The sequence below is a fragment of the Tachypleus tridentatus genome, chromosome 1 (assembly GCF_004210375.1).
Source record: "Tachypleus tridentatus isolate NWPU-2018 chromosome 1, ASM421037v1, whole genome shotgun sequence".
NCBI classification, from domain to species: domain Eukaryota; kingdom Metazoa; phylum Arthropoda; class Merostomata; order Xiphosura; family Limulidae; genus Tachypleus; species Tachypleus tridentatus.
The window spans coordinates 138,913,347-138,932,962 of NC_134825.1; the positions used below are offsets into that span (position 1 = coordinate 138,913,347).

Genomic DNA, 19,616 nt, shown 5'->3' on the forward strand with positions numbered 1-19,616 from the left:
TTATCCAAGTAGTTCTATACTATAGTACAAATGATTGTACAGTAATTTATACAAGCTGAAATCTGGTTTTTTATATAGCATATACCATAATGCAGATAAATTTATAATCACTATTGTAGTTGAATAGAATACAGGGTTTTCTGCATATTTGTATTTTTAAGTATAAAGTGCTTTTTACAAAACTTAATATTGTCAGGTTTCAACAGGTATTTTCCTTTACAATTTCTTAAATATTATAGTGGTATGTACACATTTGTCTCTACTACTGTATCTTATGTTAACACACCATATGAAAAGATCATCTGTTTACAAAATGTTATGTTAGAAATAAATTTATAAGCCTCTAAAAAGCATTCAAGTACCATCTGCATGTTACAATCACATTTATCAGATGTTTCATTTCAACTGTACATATTAAAGTAAGATATTTTAATGTTTTTATCAATTATTTAGAGTTTCAAATAAAGATGTTTTAAGGAAAGGAAATCCATTGCATACTTTAAAAGCTCAGACATACATCTTTTTGAGTGGATTATTTTATTTTTTATGTTTATAACATTTCAACCACTCATGATCAACATCAGGTAAACAGTTGTCTATTGCATGAACCAAAGAATCAGTAACACCACCAACCCCTTGTTTTATGATGCTCCAATTATTCATAAAAATCACATGGACATCTACCGCATCCTTCTACTTAAGACAGCTATAATCATGAGCTATATTTTCGAATTGAACCACTACATCACAACAATAGATACAAGATGAATAGAAATCTTTATAACCTTAATAATCATCACAAAATGTACAGTTTTGACATATTTTCCACATATGTGCTGATACTGAAAGAGGAAGCAACAAACCTAGCTTTAGAAATTATATTAATAAATTCTGAAAAACTGGATTACAACCTGAGCTTATTTTAGATTTTAAAATATTTGTTTCACTTTGCACTGAAAACATATTGTACCTGTCAGGACAAAACTCATGAATAACTAGATGGGCTAACCACGAGCAGCCCTTTATCATCTGGATTATACACATTGTTCATGAACAAAATAGAAAGGCTGTTAACACAGCTTTACACCCTCCTGCACAATGACACATACATCACCAATGGATTTTGTGGATATAAATATAACCATGAACAATCATTCTACAACATGTAAACAAATTTCATGTGAACATGGAATTAATTTAAGAAGCAAAAAGTGAAAACTGTTTTAAATCAAATGAAACAGGAACACCAATATTTTAGCATCAAAATCTACCACAAACCTGGTAATAATAATAATGTAAAGTGGGACTAAAACCAGTAGACTCAATACAAGTAGGCATATTATCTTGCATTTACAACACAACATTTAACATATGTAGTAGCAGTACAGTGCATCATGAACTATATTCAGTATGCAATATATTTATTCACAAACATCACTTACCAAACAAACTATTCCTAAAACCTTAGCCAAACATACATAACAGAAAAGAAAGAAAAATACCATAAATTAAAAGAAGGAAACAATGTAAAAACTAAGACACCTACAGGTGTCTTACCACATCATAACTGTGTAATAAAAAATATAAACAACTGGAAACAAATATTAAAGAAATACAATCTAAACAGTAACATTATTTTCATTAAACAATTAAGCACTAAATCAATAATATAATGGTTTACTCATACAATTTCAACAATGGAAGCATCTACATTTGATCCAGTAGCAGTTATGCAGGCAAAATAGGATACAAACAAAGTATGATGTAGTGGGAAAAGTATTGCTTGAAGTAAAATAAGAGGCATTAATTATTCATGTACTAAAAACCTAATTTACATCAAAACACAGCTGTCACCTTATATGTTTTCCAAATAAATTCAACATTTTCACTCAACTTTCAAATAGTTTATACAATAGACAAAAGTTTATCTTAAGATATTATCCATGAGTGCTCAAAACATTATAAAGTTAAAAAAAATTTACATGCAACAGTGTGTATGGACTTTTATTTAAACAAAAATACTGAATATCAGCTAACTTGGGGATATGAAGACTGATATTAATCATATTCTCACAAGATGCTTGATGAATGACTCAATGCTGACATTACCATTAACTTAATGAATGAACTATTGTCTACATAAAGACAGTACCATCCTTACTTGGTTGATTAATTCCAATGCTAAAGTTTATACAACTCACTGTAACAAGTAACATGTGTCAAAGTAATTAGAGTGACTGTTCTACTACATCCACTGAATTCATAATTACTTGTATTCAATATGCAGATTAACACTGCCAACATTTCAGTACAATGGTTAATTCAAGAAATGAAGAGATTTGTACATGACAAAAACAAATAAATGCTAACAAATTAAAATACAGAGAAATGTACAATAGAGAAGGATAAAAAAAAACAACAACAAAACAGTTGGATGTAAAAGAACTGCAACTGGTCTGTCAGCTGTACATCCTGTCAGATGGTAAAGGCACAGTTCTGGTCAGGGTTATGGCTGCTCTGCTAGGGGACTTTCTTCCAGTATTTACATGAATTACTTTGGCAGGATAGTTCACACAGACAGCATACAGGATTCCCAGTACTACTGTAGTTCTACACTACAAAAGAATATCATTTTAAAAATCTAGTACTTACACAATCCAAAGATACGTCTTCTTCAAAAATATTACCAAATCAATACAACAAAACCAACTTTTGAAGACATTTTACAGAAAATAGAGCAATGATAACTGTACTCTTTGAAATAGAAAGCTTTACGAAAATAACTATTTTAGCTTCTTAGATTTCAATACAGTACTTTTTCCCAAGAGTATGTTTTTTAAATATCTATTTCAGTCTAATAAAATAATTTGTTTGAAATTTTCCTCTTTAACTCTGTCAACTTTTGTGCCCTGATCATTAAAAAATATCTACATAACAAGACTCGCAATGTTTTGTGTATTAATTTTGATGCTTGTGTGTTGCAGATTCAAATAAGGAAAGGTCTCCATTACCTGTAGGAAATTCTAATAAAAAAACATCACAAGTTTAGTACCAGCATCATCACTAATGTTAGCTATGCTTTAAATATATTAAACTTTAAAAATGAGAGTAGAAATTCAGCATAACTCTTGCTGTAGTGCATCTAAAACATTAACCCATTCACTGGGAAATATACAGCAGCTAATGATGCAATATTCTTTTGATTTAAATTTGTTGAATATATAAGTTGCATGAGTAAAAACTGCCTGAAACACATTATTTTCAGAAAATAAATATAGTAAGTGATATAAAATAAAACTTAACTAGTCATTTCAACACCAATGAAAAATATTTGTCTGATACAGGAATGGAATTTTTGCTATAAATACGAAATAAGTACTTCAAGATAAAACATTTTCTTCCTGTCTAGTCTTAAAGATTTGTGATTCAAAATTTGTAAACCAGACATTGTTTCTCCCAAAGGATTTTTTCATATATCATATTTTATTGCCAAATTCACCCATAAATGCAACATCCCTAGCATCAGTGCTTGACAACTGGTAGAATTTCCTAACTGATAAGTCCATAACTCAGTTACATTCAGCTAAGTGATTACTCTCACACCAGGTGGCTATATACATACGCATGTTTGTGTACACATATGTATATACGGGATAACGGGTTCTTGGCAAAAATAAAATTATACTTTCTAAGCAAAAAAATTCTAAAATATTGAGATGTGTTGTTTAAATGTAAAAGTATTTAGATGTGTAAAAATTAAGATTTCATTTCTCTTTGTTAATAAATAATGTAATAATGATGACAAAATATCAATGCTAAAACATTTCTGAGTTCACATATGTAAGAACAGCTCATTTGGGTTGAGAAAATTTTTTAGGTGAACAACGTTTCGACCTTCGGTCATTGTCAGGTTACAATTAATAGCACATGCCATTTTCACTTGTTAAAGGCAGAGGAAAATAAGATAACTGTACAAATAAAATTATTCATTATTTTACTCTAATATAAAAGACAGTCTACAACTTATCATTTTTAACTTTATAGCAACAACATCATTTTAAACCATGCTAACCCATTTCTGTGCATATCAATGAGTTACGTTCAAAATTTAATTAAATGACTACTAAAATGTACTTCAATGAACTTATCAAGTATTTAATAACATTTTATATCATCCAAGTTTTATTCCTTTATTTTAAAGAGCAACACCTGAAAACATCAATTAAAATTTCAACTTTTACTGTCTCACAATTCACTTTGGTTAATATTTATCAAATTTAAGAGTTGGTAGATAAAAACTGTTTGAAATTCAGACAGTTCCTGTAAAGGGCCAAAGTTTACAATAAAGACATTTTATATTAGTTTTTCAAAGTCTTTAGAAGACATTTTACTCCCAGTTAATAGCTGTAAATGTTTCCTAAGTTTAATATCAGCCATATCCATTTGCAAAGCCAATGCCATGTTGCTACATGATAATTTGAAGTTGGCTGGCATGCTCATAACCAAACAGAAAGAGCAAACTTCCCTCTTGAATTCTGGTAAAGTAATGGTAAGTATAGGCTTAACTTTGTTTTGAAATGGGATGAAATTAAGCCCACTGTTCTCTCAAGGTGTACATAGCATTTAGCATGCATTTCTCACCTTGTGTGTGTGTGTGTCTATATACATATATTAGTTTGATAGACAAATTGCATTTAGGTTTCAGGTTTATATTTTAAATACTTACATATAACTTGTATTTTAAAATGCATATATGAAAGGCTTTTTTTGTTTTGTTTTTTAAAAAATTTTAACTTGAGGAAATTGGATTGTGAAAGCATACAAATAAGACAGTATCATATAAGCATGCAAGCATTAGTGAAAGTTATGTATGGGAGTTGCCATATTATAATGAAGTCCTGTAGGAACCAGATGACATATCAGCATAAATAATAAAAGACAAAAAACTGAAAAGGAAAATTAAAAATACACTATTAGTGAAATAATAGACAAATTATAAATATTTCCACTACTTCATGTTAACCATTTCATTACACCATATGTTGAATATTATAACTAGTTATTGATATAGGATATAAACTGGCAAATAAAACAAAATTGATTTTAATTTAGGAGGTTCTAGAGACTTTGCAAATACGATGTGAAAACTGTGAGATAGTAACTAGTACTTTGTATTGAAAGTTACCATGCATGTGAAATATTCAGAGTTTGAGTGCAAATAACTACACTGAATAATGAATTTATAAGAAACAGAAGAAACAAGATCAGTATTAAATATTTTATTTTTCTGAAGCTACATACTTTTAGGAATGTTCATGTCAAATTTCAAACAACTTCATCTATTAGTTCCATTTCTTGTTCTGTAACAAACTTTTACAAAACTTATATAAATTACTTCAAAACAAGTGGATTTGAATTTGTTGGGTTCAACAGTAGAATGTCAAGTAAACCTTACACAAATATGGGTAACACTGCTATAACAAATCATGGTAGGTAGGCAGGAATTTAAGTAATGTTTTTAATTAAACATTCTTGCACTATATTACAGACAGTTATCAAAACATAGAATATTTTCACACATTCTCTCAAATTAAGAATTAAGTAATTATCAGCTTGTTTCTTTGCAACTGTTTTTCCTACTTGCAGTATATTTACTTCTCATAAGACCTCTGGGTGAAAGGCTGAAGTCCTTGTTTTTAATTATGTAGTTACTCAACTACTTTTAATCAAAATACACTAAAGAAATAGTAACTGTATTTGATTTAAATGCCCTATGCCAAATAATCTTCTCCATAACATTTAATAGCTCTTTACAGAATTATCATTCATTAATCTGAATCATACATGTATGAACACCAATTATGCAATTTTCAATACAACCTACCAAAATTCACATTAATAATTTTTTTAGAGTTTCACACAAGCATGTAGGCATTGTTGAACTTATGATGAAAGAAATTTATTTTATAGTTCATTTGTTTTGAAGTAAAGCACAAATTTACTCAATGAAAATCCAGTTTTTCAGGTAGTATCTCCACAGACATACCACTGTGTTACTGGGGGCACTACTTTATGGAATTGTGTATATAATTCTACAAATTAATATCACTCACCAGATAAAATAATTCCCAAGTTTACTAACAAACTATCCATAGACAACACATTTTAATAAGTTTATACAATCTCCCCCTCAATAAAAAAGTAAATAAAAAAATTAAACTTTTTGTGTTGTTTCTGGGTGTTGCATTATCTGCATAACACCATATAGATTTTAAAATTTTCTTTTAAGAACATAATATTTTGATAAAGTTGTAAAAATTACATTTACACTTTATTTTACACTTTTCATCTTTGCAGCTTCTTCAGGACTAGTACCGAGATTACTATTTGTAGAAATTTTGAAATAAGACAATTATAACATTCAACATTCAAAAGCATGGCTGTATAAGATGTATTAACTCCTGAATGTTATTCTTCTGAACTAGGAAGCCCATTTCTCAGTAAAGCATCGAGAGAGAGAGAGAGAGAGAGATACTGCCATACATGATACATTTTCTCTATTTCCCATCATCTTTTGCCATTATTTTAATCATACTTTTATCTTTATAAAGATTGGTTAACATTTCTTATAATTATTATCACATTAAGTATTTTATTTAATTTACACCCATCTTTGGAACAAACAAAACAACTGTAGATTATGATTGGACAGCTCAATGCCATCTCATTTTGACTATCAGGTTTATGTGGCATTGACATCAGTGCCTATATATTTTATAACACTCATTAACCATAACTCTTCGTTCTTTAAAAAAAGAACAATGAAATATTCAAAAGCACTTGAGTTTTGGGTCTCTTAAAAACTACTGACCTTTGTGTGTGATCATGTGCATTGGCTTCTTAACCATGAGACAAATACCCATACTTGGAGAAACTATAACTCAAAAATGGATAATGGTATGGTCACTCTTACTGAACTGAAACAAGCAAGCTGTAGATAATATATATAGTATTTATTGATATTCCACTTAGAATTTGATTTATCATTAATATTGTGGGTATATAAAGTAATATAAACTTCTCAATAGTGTTAGCAGAAGTCAGTTGGAGATCCCCTTTTGCAGTACCTTAGTTTGACTGTTTTGAGTACCAGTTTCTCAAAATATGATTCTCTAACTACATTTATCAAAATCTGTAACAAACATGAATGTTCAGTATAATTCCTCCATCCAGAGAGCTTTGAAATTAATTTTCTCTGTGAACACCAGTTCAATTTGTCCAATATTGCATCTTTAATTTTTTTAAATCACACTCAAAAATATTTTATTCACAACAAGAAGTATTCAACTAACTTATCCTCTTGTCATTCATCACCCTGATTTAAGTTTATTTTAATAATTTAAATAAGTTCTTAGTATTTGTAAAAGTTCTTAGTAATGCTGGCTTTAAAGTGTTCCAAGTCCTATTTTGCCCTGTATAGGACTATCTAGCATATTCAATTTGTCTTATCTCTCTGCTCACTCCAATGTGATCAAAGTCACAGTTTGTTTCAGTATAAGTTTTAACTATTGTAACAGCTTCTGAAATGTAACAATGATATAATCTGACTTCACACCATCCTGTAGTCAACCTTAAGTGTTGACTATTACTAAGTCATTCTCTTTACAGAACTCTACTATAGTGATATCCTCTCTCATATTATTTACAATCATGTGGCCACACTAGAATGCCATTTGTATCTTCACCTCACATGACATTACAATTATAAGATATTCTTCTTACTTCATTGTCTGTACAACTTACTCAACATCTCACCTTTCTCTTCATCACTATCACATTTAGGTATTTTAACCCTCATGATGGTTTTATCAAAGGATTTTGTTTATAAAACTCCTTAGATTACCAAGAAGCCTTTCACACAGTTAATTCCTTATCCTCTTTCAATAGCAAATATGATTCTTTGTGATGTTCATCTCCTCTTGATTGCATATTTTTCTTCTTCCTCATCTTCAACAAAAGATTCCTCATTGTTGCTGTTATAGATTTTAATATCAGAAATGAAGAGATACACAAAAGTAAGCTTTGACTATATAAGCCCAACACAACAGAATGCACTAATTACAAGAACATTAAAACCTTCCTTGGTAGTACACTCCATGATAGACTGATCATGAGTTTTAAATACATATAAAACTTAAACTGCAACATAAAACTATATTTATCTATCCTAAGTAGCTTTAAACTAGTAATAGTATGCACATCTGTTTATGTTTGAATTGTATTGTTTTATTTTCCTTTGAACATTGTATGAGTAATAATTCTACACACAAATTGTAAAACACTTCGTAAATGTGTAGCTTATATTACTCTATCAAATTACGTAACACACAAGCTGTTCTTGATCATACCTTATGAAAAATTTTAATAATTATTTTTTTCTTTAACTTATTCTAATCTAGCTCGACAAGTCATTTTCACATTTTAGTTACTTTATCATAAAAAAAGAATACACAAGAAATATAGTATTTATACAGGTATATTGTTGTTTTTATACTTGCCATCAACTGTTAATGCAACATATCTTTTTTTATACTAATGATACCACTATAAATTTTTTATTTAATTAAATAATATACCTAAGAATACACAATAATAATGTAAAAAGCAGACAATGTTTTACATTATCAAAAAATTTTCGGCTTTCTAACTATGTGAAAACACCTGTAAAAACATCAGTGAAGCTCACTGATGTGTTTATGTGGGAATAAAATTAGAAATGTAAGCCAAATAAACAATTTTTTGCACAGAAAATAGAGTAATATTATACACCATTTGATAGATCAAAATTTTGGCTTTTTATTAAACATACAAGAGAACACAATTTATGCCTCCATAAAAAAATAAGACAAAGTTTTGATGATTATGCTTCAACTGAGTAATAATTATATTATAATGAGTGATCTAGCTTAAATTATATACTTCTAGGGATAGTGGTGAATAAATTAACAAAGAGAAAGACCAAGAGAACAATGTAAGAATTCTCATGCTATGAAAGATAATGTTTTAGATATTTCTTAATAAAAGATTAAAAGAACCTACAACTTATATATTAAAATTTGAATGTAACTCTCCCAAAACGTCTTGCCATAGCTTGCCTATAGCAAGAGTTAAAATTAGAGAATAAGGGCAACAACAAAATAATGAGAAAATAAAAGTTTATATAACTAACATTTAATACACCATATGCTGTTTTCAAACACAAAAAGCATATCATATCTGTAATTCATAATATTCAGTGCTTTATTCTTTCCATACAAATTTCAAAAATAACCAAGTATTAACTGAAAAAACAGATTAACCAAATTAATAATGTAGTATAACAAATTTTAAATATGTAAAAAATGTTAGAATCCACTTTAAAATGCTGAATAAGTAATTAAATAACTGATCAAGTAATATATAAAAAAATATAAACTGTATTAGCTATACTCTTATGCAAATTCCAAACTTCAAATGGTAAATTATTGTAATATTGAAACACTATTGAAATATCTTTCTTCTGACATTTGTTGTGCTTTAAGTTAAATATTTTATTTTAGGCTAGAAGAGTACAGATAAAACTCCAATAAATACACCAACTTATGTTACACACAAGTAACAATTCCTAGATTAAAGAACTCACAATCCATTTTTTGCTACTGGATACACTTAAAATTATCAACATATGTTTATGAAACAAATAAATTACTTCACAAGTTTTTCTAAATAAACAAATACATACTTAAAACACAGTTTCAATAACATTTACATCACATATTCAAGGATGACAATCATTAATACTGTAAGAAATGGAAGTTACAACAAGGGTAGAATTACAACTCCAAATTACAAAAAACAAAACAAAAAACTGTTATTTAAAACACTGAGAATACATTTTTAAGTAATTACCATCAATAAGTAAGTTCATGTTTACTGTTACATTATTAAGTGTTCTTAAATATTTTATGAAAGACAAAGTACTCAAATAATGCTTAGATACCTAAAGTAGTAAAGCCTAGGCAAAATTATTTTATCCCCATCAAATGGAGAATCTGTTAATGTTGTCATTACATTACTAAACACATTTCAGAAAAGTAGCTACTTTGTTTTGTCTTCAGTGATACCATATGCTAACAATAATCATAATTTAAAAACAGTTTGAACATTCTCTAGTTTATGACAAAGCAAGGGTCATAACAAGAAAGGAGGGAAACACTAAAATAACTAGCTAACTTTTTGGTAACTTTCATTTAACTTTTCATCCTTCTGTTGTTAATTGATAATGTGATTATGCTATTTTCAACTGTTAAATTTTAAAGACTTATGGTGAATGCACATATCAATGAAACAATACCACTCAAGCTAAGTCAGACTTACAACCTAACTTCAAAATAAAGCATTAGATATGAATAGAAACAGAATATCTTACCATCCAAATGCCTATGATAATTAACCCTAAACTTCTTCTTGACTTTTTCTTACACAGGAAGCAACCTTTCTCTTGAAAATTTTATAGTTCTCTCTAAAGTCTTTCTGTAAAGCAAAAAATATAATCAATAATATTCAATGTACATCATAAATTCATGATGTTTTGGTTACTTTTTTAATATTATGTCTATTACAATCATCAAGTATTTACAGCTTGAAAATGATGCAAACATTAAGACTATTTAACTGAAAATCAATCATAGTAAAGCATAATTCAAAGTCTAGATATCCTTTTCCATAATAATAACAATTTTGGAGCTTTATGGCCTCATTACAACCCATGCTGTCACATACAGTCATGTTTTTCCTTACGACCATGCATCTTGACAATATCCTACAACCTATTACAAAAAGTTTCATCACAAAAGCTGTCTTGTTCAAAGCATACCACTTTTTCCTCTTTGGTTTCTGTAAAACATTTTACAAATGAGAACAATGCTTTCCCAATATCTCTTTCAACAACATATATCCACAAATGCTGCATTTAACAATTTGACTGGAATGTATTTGTATGTACGGAATACATCTGTACCACTGCATTCTCCAGTTACTCTGATGTATGTCATAAAAGCATCTTGTGTATATGACTTGTATAGCTTTTTGAGATGGCAATTCTTCTTGTTTATGCTGTATACCACTGCCTGGATGGCTTCTGCCACTGACCTTTGTGACTAAAGTTTATCACTGGTTAAAAGCTGCCACATTCAGCTTACCACAACTGTGGTACAAGTTGTTGCAGATCTCTTTCTGGATTGTCATGGTGCCCAAACTAGCTCCATATTTCTTCATATTCCTATCTCATTAAGTATAAGGGATTACTTTCCTACGGTAAACTACTTACAAAATGTCAATCATCTCAAAATGTAGCTCTGATACATTCTGTCCCACCACAACTTTATACTGACTATGGTTGTCATGTAAATCATAGAAATGCATAAACAAAATGATTTTAAAATACTGTTAACCTTCAAAATTTGGAAAAAAATGTTATATGTGAAGTTATACATGGACTTTTCTCAACATTAAAATACTTTTATTTGCAAACTTCTGGCCCTCTTTATCAAGGCCTTCATTGAGCAACAATGTACCAGCCAATAAGTTTATTTAAAATAAGTATCTCAACATCAATCGTAACAATAACCGACATCTGATATTAAAGTTATTGAACACAGTATTATGATGAATATAGAAGATAAATCAATTGTTTCAATATAATAAACAAGGAAAATACAATTATAGGTATTATATAATGAAATAAAAATAAAATGATTTTTCATGCTCCAAATAATACAATTTCAAAGTTATTGGTTTAATTTTACATCAAATCACAACAAATATGTTTTATGATTTTGATAACTGATTTTCATGCAGTATTGATAACTGTTGGTAATTGTTTTGGTCCATGGTCTTGTACTTGGATGACAAAAACTTTTTTTTCAATCTTTCTGCATTTATTGTTTCCTTGTGTGTCTGTTATTTTACATTTTTAATGTCTATTATATGGTTGTTTTCCTCAGTATGAAAAGATATAGCTGATGTGTTTAAAGCATATTCTTGGTATCTCCTTGGTGTTCTTTGAACTTTACCTCTAATGTTCATTGTGTTTCCTACTGAATGCTATAAACCACAACTTGTGTGAGAGAACTAGAAACCAGGAATTTTACCTTTGTAAGACTGGTGATAAGTTTATTTATAATAATCTGAAGTTTTTCTCTTAGGATGGGTATATAAAAGAAGAAATGCCTTTTTCTTTTTATTATGATTCATTACTAGCTGAGACAGGTGAATCATATTAACTGTTTTATTTGGATAATGGTTATTTTTGAAAATCTCATGATGTTTATGTTCTTAATCTAAATAAATCAAATAGCATATACTTCTAGCTCTAAATTTTAGTGTTTTAACAATCACAGTTTTGACTGATATTGTGTGGCATAAACAAAAATCTAGATACTTATTTGCTTGAGTCTTCTTTTCATAAATGTTTGTAGTAAATTTTTCTAAAGTTAGGTTCTTGTGAATCAGAACACAGAGGAAAAGTGTCATTAACTTTCGAGTTCTATGGAAAATTGCACACTGCCAAAGTTAACATTTTACTAAACTGAAAATGTATTTCCGTGAGATACCTCCTCTCACAAAATATCTTTTTTCTCTATTAAAACTGCTCTCAACTGGCACAAATTTTCAACACTCACCACTACCCTCACACTTCCTGCTTCTACATATCACATGTAAATAATTATGCTATAGCTTTTTACCAACAGAAGCATGACACAACCCCTACTATAACCAGCAACTTCTCCACATTAATCACATTGAGATTGGTCAGAATACACACACCACATATCACTAGAAGTGGAGAGGGGATAAGTTGGAAATGTGAATAGAGATATCTATTTGAAATACATTTTATGTTTTGGAAAATGTTAACTTCCAATATAATAATTTATCTTCAATCATAAAATAGGAAAAATCCCACAATGAACTGGTGGAGAGCCGGTGAAAAAATGTCTCCCCTTTAGGAAGTGCCCAAAGAGAGAGCATAAGTTGTGGAATCAAAAAATAAAATATTGCAACTCAGCAGAAAACCACAACACATCTGATCCAGGTAACCTATTCACTGTTTTATAACTGTGTCACAAACATAAAAAGTTGAAGATCACAAAGTAATCCTATAATACATGTGTGGATGTGTGAGAGTATGGCATGACAAACAGTAGTGGAAGTTCAACCTTATCCAACACCTGGCAGTATCTGAAATTGTGCATCAGTTATGTGGAAGGCAGAGGATCACCTACATCTTCACTTTGAGAAGAGAATCGGTAGGGAAGATGAGATTCCAAGTACTGTCACTACTTGCATGAAATCCAAACAGCACCTGATGCACAATTAATCAACATTGTGCAAATACTGGGAAGGAAGGAAGTCTCAATAGGATGACACCTTCAGTCCAAAACCTGGTGGCACTGGATAAGGTTTCCTCCAGTCTGCAGAAAGATATTTGGTTGTACACAAGTGGGAATGCATGTGCTATTTTCAGCCACAACTAACATCACAGTTGCTTGGAACTGACATCCAGCAAACAGAAGGAAAAAGAACCCAAACCAAGGTTGCATTTTCAGGCCAAAACCTGTAGGCATTGGGAATTTTTCATCCATTCCATAGTAGGAGGAGGGATACTGGCCAGAACAAGCAAGGACTTGCTTAACTGGACCATTTTAGTCACTTTTATATGATAAGTAAGGAGATAACATTAAAACCTTAAGAACAAGAAATACACTTTTTTCCTTTTTTGTGCTATTGACTTTTGATGACAAAATGCTGTTTTTTTTTATACTAATGATAACACTGCAATAAATAATTTTTATTCAAATAAAGGTATAATAATAATAGCATGCAAAATGCAAAAAAAATTCCCTCTCACAATTTTTCTGGCTTTCTAACTGCGTGACCAAAAATGTTACAAATACATCCAAGCTAGTCTTTATCTTTCCCATGGTAATGAGCCCTTTTGTTACCAAGAAATTGACAATTCTCCAGGCAGAAAAAATAAAATGTCATTTGATAGATTAAAATCTTAGCTTTTTATTGGTGATAAATAATATTGTATTAACCATATGAGAGAACTTTTAACAGATCCTCAATGAGGACATGTGAAAGATGGGTATAGCAGAAGGGGTCTGATTTTCTATTTGATGGCTCAGTAACCAGACAAGATTAAAGGCTATAAAAGTTATGGTTTGTATGAGCAATGACAATTTCATAGTGAATAATTTACATCAAATTTCATACTTAGAGTTGTGGTTAATGGAATAAGAGAAGGGTGATGCCTAGAGAAAATAGTCATGCTTCACACAATAGAAGAAATTTAGGAATTTTTAAATACTGCCTTATGAAACTTAAAAATGTGTATACTATTAAAATACAGATTATTAGCTATGATTTAATGCTACATTAGCTGGTATAACATATACAAAAAGTAGTTTAGTGAAACTTTGAATGTATGTCATAAGAACCTTGTACCATGCACATTAAAGATTGGACAAGATGTGGATTTAACAGCTTTACTCGTGACTAGAGTTTTTGTTTGGTAACAAATTATTGAGCAATAAAATTTATTCAACTGTAGTGTAGTGTTTTAAAACAGATAAAGTCAACAATCACAACAATACCCAACATCTGGCACTAGTTATAAAACAAGAGGATTATGATGAATGTAAAGGATAAAATTGATTGCTTCAATATAATAAATAGAAGAACATACAAGTTTTAAAGAGAGGGAGAAAAAAGGAATTATTTCATACTTCAAATCATACACTGTAAAGTTAACTCTTTCAGCATGGTCTTGACAACTTTGGACTAATCTTCTAATAATTTTGTGCTTGTTATAATATTTATGCTACAACTTTTAAATTAGTAAATGTATGATCACAACATTTGGCAGATTATCAGTAAACATTACAATGCTTTCTTATGCCAAATATCAGATTTCGTATTAAGTCTTAAGGTTTGTTTAGCAATGTTTTTCTCATGTCTTTTTCTCTTTGCATGTTCTAACCAACACAAAGAAATTTTCATTTGAAGATTAAAAATAATTTTAAGCATAAGAAAATTTTCAAATTTTAGATGTGAAATCCTTATAATGTTGGAATATTTATCAAAGATTTGTTAATTAAAAAATCTATAGTTTGTTGTTATTTTCACTAACAAATATCTGTAATAGTTTGGTTGAGTCATACAATCTTGGAAGCACATTTTTGTAAAAAAATAACTATGCATTATAACTTTTTCATTCTAGAATGTCTAAAAATAACACAAAAACATTAGATTAAATATTTTAAATCTCATAACATTTATACAAATTTATTCTTTTTAAGATATTGTCCTTTCAGCCACACCTGGTGAATAACACAGAAGTTACAATTACAAGGTGCATGTTTACAAATGTTACCATATCCAATAATAAAAACACTAACTCTTCTCAGTCTTTACAAAGTGAGCTGTTTTGGCTGTTTTAGTGGACTGGTATTTTATAAAATAGTCACATTTCAATGAAGTTAATTGAGAAAACAAAATCATGAGAAAGGACTGAGCTAAAAACAGCAAATTCCAACCTCTAATTAATTATATTATAACCATAAATTTTTAAGCCAAAAACAACACACATTAAAATTAAACAAAATACACTGCATATTTTTGAAAAGATCCTATGGTACAAGCTACAACGTGGGTTTATAATATGTATCCCTGTTTTTTATTTCATATATTTATTTTTCATCTTTTTATGTTTATCTTCTTATTCTTATTTTAATTTGGGAGAGCAGTCACCTTCCTACAATTGACTGCAGGCAATGAAGGGTAATAAAGATGTGGAATGTTGTGAACTTAAGCATCCACATAACACTCTAATTTCTAATCTTCTTATGCGAGACTAGTGAATTGGAGGTTAAGACTGATAGATGGTGTATCCCCACCACAAAATGGGTCCTATTTCTGTAATCACCTCCAAAACCTAGGATACATTTTATAATCCCATGTTGTAGCTTGTACCTTTGGGTCTTTTTAAAAATATGCAGCTCTTTTTTTTTAAATTTTAGTGTGTTTTGTTTGTGGCTTAAAAAATTATGGTTATAATACATTGTATATGTATATACATTACTACTATTCAGAAATAATAAGTGCTTAAAATTACTTTCTTAAAATATAGAACAATAAATCAAAATGCAAAGCAAACAATTATCTCTTCTAGCTACAGCCATTGTACTCACTTGTTGATTGATAAACTGTCAAGGAATATCATATAATGAGGATGTGAAACTTTAACTTATGATGTTTCATATACATACATTTGGAATAACCAAAACGAGTTATAAATAACTATACCAATATCATAGAATTCCACTAATTTAAGTAATTAAAGTGTATTTGGGTCTTAAAAAAAAATTGAACAGGTTAAAGACTCAACTTACTTGCATGAAAGTTTGTCACAAAAGAAAGAGATGATGCTGTTATATTTAAAAATGGCTGAGAAAGATACTTGGGGGATATTCTGAGCTTTTGATTGGTTATTCACGTCACAGAAGTGTATGTAATGGACTGTTTGATTTAGCACACAAGCAATATCATGGGAAGTAAAAAATACAGGAGGTTCATATTTTATATTCTATCTTTTAAGTATCAGTAGTACGAGTTCCTAATTTTTACAAAACTACATACTTTGTATTTTGACATCACAAATGTCTAATTCGAACCAGCACTGCATTCAGCATGCCATGAGACACACAAAAATCAATGTTTAGGTGTGTTTTTTATATTTACTTTTAAATTAAGAAATTGAATAATGTATAATATCAACAGATTATCTACAGTTTAATACCAAACTTAATGATTTAAATTCATATAATAGTAGATCAATAACATTTGAATGAGTCAACAAATGTGACATGGCCTCAGATCCATGACCCATCTGGAAGGGGAAAAACAAATTCACATGTTCATAGTTTACATACCTCATAATATGATTCATCATTATCCAACCAATCAAAAGTGGCACATCACCATAATCTATAAAAGTACATACAATCATGCTATAACCAACAGTAGTAATGTAGCTTTAGTCATAGCTCTCAGAACTGAAATAGCACATGACAATTATGCAGAAATCAGAACTGAGGTGGTAAAATATATTTCATGAAACTGGCACTCTTAATAGAAGAAATGGTTGCAATGAAGAAAAGTAAAACCTTTGAAAAGTGATGTTAAGGTTTTCCTTCACCTCCTACAGATATTTAAAGGATGGTCCCTGTGTTTTTTAGGACTGACATATAAAATGTACTAAAAATAACATGGAAATGTCAAGACATTAAAGATTTAATTACAGGTTGGAATAAGGCCACTAAATGAACAGGTTTTTAATTAAAAATTTTAAAAAATTTTCTCAACAAGAAATTCAGTTATGGCATAAAAAAATATGGTTAAATGTATAATTTTTTATATGTCGTTACTCATTATCATATACTAGTGGCTAACCTTTTTTGATTTTTATTTTACAGAGTAATATTCTTAATTTTTTTAAAAATTTGAACATGCAATTTTGTGGTAATCTAAGATGTCATAAAATAAAGCCAACTGTAAGTAGATACATCTACAAAATTAATCACATCAATTATGTTTATGATTTACTCTTAAAATGACAAGTCTCTAAGTAATACAAATTTAGGCTTAGTTCACAAAAAATTTCTTAGATGGCAGGCAAGCTTGAAATTTTTAGTTTGTTGTCAGCTGTATTAATTGGGTCTGACCTTTTAACTTCAGTGTGTTTATTTTGTATGAATAAAGGTCATAGTTTTGTCATTATATATGTAAATATGCATAAGAAGGGTCATAGTTTTGTCAGTAAATATGCACACCCACACACATGCAAGTATAAAAAATAATTTTTTTGAGGTTTTCCTAAACATTTCTCATATTGCTTTATAAACTTTCATGTATGCATAACCATAAAAGCTTGTGTTTAAGCAACTTGTATAATTATTTTACAGATCTCTAATCACTCACTGATAGAATACTTATGGAATAAAAACTATCAAACTTTGTGGCATACAAGATCTAAAAAATACTAATTATTTCAATGTTAAAACCCCTCATAAGATTTTTGAAAATGAGGGCTAGTCAAATCTTAGTTTGTGAAATGTGATTCAGAATATGACAGTATTTTTTGTCAAGTTCCATATTTCCTTTTTTATTATTAATTTTTAAATAACCAGTTTCTCCTTCTCTTTGTTGAGACTAACTTATCAACTGAACTTGTGCTATTGTACTGCACTTTTCCTACTTTCTGACCTTTGACTGTCCCTTTACCTTGTAGCTATTTACCTACATTATGGTTGTTTCTGTACACGTGCACCTCAGCAATGCAAGTTATGTAATGTTAACTTGGCATGACTAGAAGGTTAATATAATAAAAATAATAAATATACATGTAAATATGTAGCATTATGAGATTTATGCTATTCAGACTAAACATTTGCATTTTCATGTTATAATATGTTTTCATTCTAGCATAAAAAAAACAATTTATATTTAATCCCTAATTTCTTTTATGATGGTTACGAGGTTGGTCAAGTGACAGACCCTACATACAGTTAGAGTATAGAAAATAAAATATAAAGTTTTACTCAAAACAAACATGTGAAATGTATTTTGGAGGTTTTAAAGATTATGCAAATATCAGATTTTTGGGATGAAGAATAGTTTTTTTTATCATAAAATGAAATCACTTTGCACTCAGACTGGTAACAAAACATAGTTTTCATAAATAAATCTTTAGTAAAAATGTTTCATTAAAAAGTCTGATTTTTTATATACAAAATACTTATCTTTTTAAAAGTCAACCAAATTTTGTGAAAATATACATGTTGTATCAAAAGTTCTAGTGCAAATATTTAACAATGCAAATATGTAGACACTTGCATATATTATATGCAACTCGTAGCGAAAGGATTAATAAAACTTTGAAAATAACACAGCAACAATTATACAATACAGGATATTTTGAATTTAGCACATCAGAGCTTAGCTGATAAACAAGTATCTCTGATGGTGTGCAGTAAGTTTTTTTGATGCATTTCTTTATGTTGATGAACATTTCATAAAACAAAACACAAAACTGAATCCTCTGAAATGTTTATCTTTAACATATTTTCTCAAAATAGACAACAATTCAGATAGTTTAACAAAGTATTTTACTAAAAATTTCTCCATGAAAATGCAGTGATTTTCATCATAAGATTAGAAATACTTTTTCATCCGACAAATTTCCTTTCTGCAATCTTACTATAAAACCTCCTAAACAAACTTCAAACATTTTTTAATTCAGTAAAACTTTATATTTTATATGTTATTTTCTCTATCATACAGGATTGGGAAATTTGACCAATCTTGTAACCATGCATGCAAAAGTAATAATAAAAAATAAATATCTAAATTGACTTTTTTCTTTCTAGAATACTTTTAACATTGAACATTAAATTACGTTTATCCAAAATCATAACAGTTACCTCTGTTCCTGTGCAAATTTTATTGTCAGT

At 29.2% G+C, this 19,616-nt stretch overlaps 1 protein-coding gene across 4 annotated transcripts in view; it reads right to left on the reverse strand.

Annotated features, from left to right (window-relative positions):
* Positions 1 to 758: 758 nt before the first annotated feature.
* The window catches only part of LOC143225420 (ubiquitin-conjugating enzyme E2 G1-like), a 58,003-nt gene continuing 39,145 nt past the window's right edge, over positions 759 to 19,616 (reverse strand). For 3 of the 4 annotated variants that reach the window (XM_076454843.1, XM_076454834.1, XM_076454844.1), the window contains 2 exons: positions 10,469 to 10,572; positions 759 to 2,615 (listed from right to left, as the gene is read on the reverse strand). In XM_076454843.1, coding sequence (XP_076310958.1) covers positions 10,495 to 10,572 — 78 coding nt within the window. In that variant the 3' untranslated portion in view covers positions 759 to 2,615; positions 10,469 to 10,494. The remainder of the gene's footprint in view (positions 2,616 to 10,468; positions 10,573 to 19,616) is intronic. The other variant, XM_076454842.1, reaches the window with a different exon arrangement.